This window comes from Manacus vitellinus, unplaced genomic scaffold (assembly GCF_001715985.3).
Source record: "Manacus vitellinus isolate BGI_N305 unplaced genomic scaffold, ASM171598v3 ctg7180002433850_pilon, whole genome shotgun sequence".
Lineage (NCBI taxonomy): Eukaryota > Metazoa > Chordata > Aves > Passeriformes > Pipridae > Manacus > Manacus vitellinus.
The window spans coordinates 1-4973 of record NW_021938525.1 but is presented as its reverse complement, the minus strand read 5'-3'; the positions used below and the strand labels follow the sequence as shown (position 1 = coordinate 4973).

Here is a 4973-nt window from a genome sequence, read left to right as displayed (position 1 = left end):
CTCCCTCCCTCCCCACTGACCTGGTCGTAGTTGTCGTGGCCGTGGAAGAAGGGCTCCTTGCGGAAGATCATGCTGGCCAACATGCAGCCCAGGCTCCACATGTCCAGGCTGTAGTCGTACATCTGCCGGGGGGCAACGGGGCTCAGGAGGCTCCTGGGGGACGGGGGGGGATCCCACCAGGACCCCCCCAAGCCCGGGACCACCCCCCCAATGCCCCACACACCTGGTAGTCCACGAGGAGCTCGGGGCCCTTGAAGTAGCGCGAGGCCACGCGCACGTTGTACTCCTGCCCCGGGTGGTAGAACTCGGCCAGGCCCCAGTCGATCAGCCTCAGCTGGGGAGGGGGGACAATTCCCGTGGGAATGGGGGGTTGGAGACCCCCGGGATGCACCCCCAAACACCCCCGGGCTGCTCAGGGGGAGAGGTGACAGGAGCACCCCGGTGGGTGTGACACCGTGCGGCTGGTCCCGGTGGTGGAACTCGGCCAGACCCCAATGGATCAGCCTCAGCTGGGGAGGGGGGACAATTCCCATGGGAATGGGGGTGTGGGGACCCCCAGATGCACCCCCAAACACCCCCCTGGCTGCTCATGGGGAGAGGTGACAGGAGCACCCCGGGGTGACACCGGGAACGGCGTTCCCATTCCCTGTGTTTGTCCCTGTCCTCTTGGAAGGTTGGGTTTGGAATTTGCCCCTCAGGAATTTCACCCCCTTCTTCCCCCAAGTCTTTCCTCAGCTCGGGATGGTTCCCGTGGGAATGGGGCCGTGGGGACCCCCTGGATGCACCCCCAAATCCCCTTTGGGCTGCTCATGGGGAGAGGTGACAGGAGCACCCCGGGGTGACACCGGGACCGGCTGCCCCAGGTGGTAAAACTCAGCCAGGCCCCAGTGGATCAGCCTCAGCTGGGGGGGGACAATTCCCGTGGGAATGGGGTGTTGGAGACCCCCGGGATGCACCCCCAGACCCCCCCTGGGCTGCTCATGGGGAGAGGTGACAGGAGCACCCCGGGGTGACACCGGGGCCGGTGTTCCCGTTCCCATCCTCTTTTGTAGGGTCGGGTTTGGAATTTGCCCCTCAGGAATTTCACCCCCTTCTTCCCCCAAGTTTTTCCTCATCTCAGGATATGGTTCCCATGGGAATGGGGGTTGGAGACCCCCGGGATGCACCCCCAAACCCCCCTGGGCTGGTCACAAGGAGAGGTGACAGGAGCACCCCGGGGTGACACCGGGAACGGCTGCCCCGGGGGGTGGAACTCGGCCAGGCCCCAGTGGATCAGCCTCAGCTGGGGGGGGACAATTCCCGTGGGAATGGGGTGTTGGAGACCCCCGGGATGCACCCCCAGACCCCCCCTGGGCTGCTCATGGGGAGAGGTGACAGGAGCACCCCGGGGTGACACCGGGGCCGGTGTTCCTGTTCCCATCCTCTTTTGTAGGGTCGGGTTTGGAATTTGCCCCTCAGGAATTTCACCCCCTTCTTCCCCCAAGTTTTTCCTCATCTCAGGATGGTTCCCATGGGAATGGGGGTTGGAGACCCCCAGATGCACCCCCAGACCCCCCCTGGGCTGCTCATGGGGAGAGGTGACAGGAGCACCCCGGGGTGACACCGGGGCCGGTGTTCCCGTTCCCATCCTCTTTTGTAGGGTCGGGTTTGGAATTTGCCCCCCCTCAGGAATTTCACCCCCTTCTCACCCCGAGTCTTTCCTCAGCTCGGGATGGTTCCCATGGGAATGGGGGTGTGGGGTCCCCCAGATGCACCCCCAAACCACCCCCGGGCTGCTCAGGGGGAGAGGTGACAGGAGCACCCCGGGGTGACACCGGGGCCGGTGTTCCCGTTCCCATCCTCTTTTGTAGGGTCGGGTTTGGAATTTTCCCCTCAGGAATTTCACACCCTTCTTCCCCCAAGTCTTCCCTCAGCTCGGGATGGTTCCCGTGGGAATGGGGGTGTGGAGACCCCCGGGATGCACCCCCAAATCCCCCTGGGCTGGTCACAAGGAGAGGTGACAGGAGCACCCCGGGGTGACACCGGGACCGGCTGCCCCGGGTGGTAGAACTCGGCCAGGCCCCAGTGGATCAGCCTCAGCTGGGGGGGGACAATTCCCATGGGAATGGGGGTGTGGAGACCCCCGGGATGCACCCCCAAACCCCCCTGGGCTGCTCAGGGGGAGAGGTGACAGGAACACCCCGGGGTGACACCGGGGCCGGTGTTCCCATTCCCCCGTGTTTGGCCCTGTCCTCTTTTGTAGGGTCGGGTTTGGAATTTGCCCCCCCTCAGGAATTTCACCCCCTTCTTCCCCCAAGTCTTTCCTCAGCTTGGGATGGTTCCCGTGGGAATGGGGCCGTGGGGACCCCCTGGATGCACCCCCAAACCCCCCTGGGCTGGTCAGGGGGAGAGGTGACAGGAGCACCCCGGGGTGACACCAGGACCGGTGTTCCCGTTCCCATCCTCTTTTGGAGGGTCGGGTTTGGAATTTGCCCCTCAGGAATTTCACCCCCTTCTCACCCCGAGTCTTCCCTCATCTCGGGATGGTTCCCGTGGGAACAGGGACAAGGATCAGGGCAGGAAGGACATGGAGGGGCTGGAGCGTGTCCAGGGATGGGAACGGGGCTGGGAAGGGTCTGGAGAACTCCTGAGGGAGCTGGGGGGGGGCTCAGCCTGGAGAAAAGGGGGCTCAGAGGGAATCCAGGGGGGCAGGAGGGTGGATCCAGGTGGGATCGGGCTCTGCTCCCAGGGAACAGGGACAGGACGAGGGGAAACGGCCCCAAGCTGGGCCAGGGGAGGTTTATTTGGGATCTTGGGAAAAATCCCTGCTGGGAAGGGCTGCCCAGCCCTGGATCCCCATCCCTGGGGGGGGATGGAGCATCCCTGGGGAGGGGGCACTTGGGGACTCAGAGGGATCTTCCCAACCTCAGGAATTCCAGGATCCCGCGGTCCTGGCCCCGGGGTCCTTGGCGGGGCTCCGGGAATGTCGGGACAACGCTCCCGAGGCTCAGGAACAGGGATTTCGGGATGTCCCGGGCAGGGCCGGGAGTCGGACTCGCCGATCCCTGGTTGGGGGGGGGGTTCCTCCCAACATTCCTTTGGGATATTCCATGAGCACCCTGGTTGGACTCGGCGGCCCCTGAGGCTTTTCCAGCCTCGGGAATTGCGGGATGATTCCCAGGATTGCCAGGATTCCGGGAGCTCCCAGCCCGGGTACCTTCCTGTGCTCGTGGTCGATCATGACGTTGTGCGGCTTCACGTCCCGGTGCATCACCCCCATGCTGTGGCAGTAATCCAGGGCCTGCGGGAAACCGGGAATGGGAATGGGAACGGGGATGGGAATGGGAATGGCAGTGATCCAGGGCCTGCGGAAAACCGGGAATGGGGTGGGAATGGGAACGGGAATGGGAATGGCAGTGATCCAGGGCCTGCGGGAAACCGGGAATGGGGTGGGAATGGGGATGGGAATGGGGATGGGATGGGAATGGCAGTGATCCAGGGCCTGGGGAAAAACTGGGAATGGGAATGGGAATGGGAATGGCAGTAATCCAGGGCCTGGGGAAAAACGGGAATGGGGTGGGAACGGGGATGGGAATGGGAATGGCAGTGATCCAGGGCCTGCGGGAAACCGGGAATGGGGTGGGAATGGGAACGGGAATGGGAATGGGAATGGCAGTGATCCAGGGCCTGCGGGAAACCGGGAATGGGAATGGGAACGGGAATGGGAATGGGAATGGGGATGGGAATGGGAATGGGAGTGATCCAGGGCCTGTGGGAAACCGGGAATGGGAATGGGAACGGGAATGGGAATGGGATGGGAATGGGGATGGGAGTGATCCAGGGCCTGCGGGAAAATGGGAATGGGGTGGGAATGGGAACGGGGATGGGAATGGGAATGGGAATGGGATGGGAATGGCAGTGAGCCAGGGCCTGTGGGAAACCGGGAATGGGGTGGGAATGGGAATGGGAATGGGATGGGGAATGGGAATGGGGAATGGGAATGGGATGGGAATGGGATGGGAATGGGAGTGATCCAGGGCCTGCGGAAAATGGGAATGGGATGGGAATGGGAACGGGAATGGGATGGGATGGGGAATGGGAATGGCAGTGATCCAGGGCCTGTGGAACACCAGGAATGGGAATGGGAATGGGAATGGGAATGGAATGGGAATGGGAATGGGAATGGGAATGGGATGGGAATGGGAATGGGAATGGGAATGGGAATGGGATGGGAATGGGAATGGGATGGGAATGGGGATGGGATGGGAATGGGAATGGGAATGGGAATGGGAATGGGGAATGGGGAATGGCAGTAATCCAGGGCCTGTGGAAAACGGGAATGGGAACGGGAATGGGAATGGGAATGGGGATGGCAGTGATCCAGGGCCTGTGGAAAACTGGGAATGGGGTGGGAATGGGAATGGGATGGGAGTGATCCAGGGCCTGTGGGAAACGGGAATGGGAACGGGAATGGGATGGGAATGGGGGCTGGCAGTAATCCAGGGCCTGCGGAAAACAGGAATGGGAATGGGAACGGGAATGGGAATGGGGATGGGAATGGCAGTGATCCAGGACCTGTGGGAAACAGGAATGGGAATGGGGAATGGGGAATGGGGAATGGGGATGGCAGTGATCCAGGGCCTGCGGGAAAACCGGGAATGGGAATGGGAATGGGAACGGGAATGGGAATGGGATGGGAATGGGGATGGGAGTGATCCAGGGCCTGTGGGAAACGGGAATGGGAATGGGAATGGGAACGGGAATGGGAATGGGAATGGGAATGGGGATGGGAGTGATCCAGGGCCTGTGGGAAACGGGAATGGGAATGGGAATGGGAACGGGAATGGGAATGGGAATGGGAATGGGGATGGGAGTGATCCAGGGCCTGTGGGAAACGGGAATGGGAATGGGAATGGGAACGGGAATGGGAATGGGAATGGGAATGGGAGTGATCCAGGGCCTGTGGGAAACGGGAATGGGAATGGGAATGGGAA

At 62.2% G+C, this 4973-nt stretch overlaps 1 protein-coding gene across 1 annotated transcript; it reads right to left on the bottom strand.

Moving 5' to 3' along the window:
• Positions 1-20: 20 nt before the first annotated feature.
• On the bottom strand, positions 21-3344 carry LOC108640085 (casein kinase II subunit alpha-like; the record flags this gene model as incomplete). The annotated part of the gene is made up of 3 exons (XM_029958550.1): positions 21-122; positions 224-334; positions 3197-3344. Coding segments are annotated over 3 exons (361 nt in total), but the record flags the coding sequence as incomplete, so codon positions are not given.
• Between the last annotated feature and the right edge of the window lie 1629 nt (positions 3345-4973).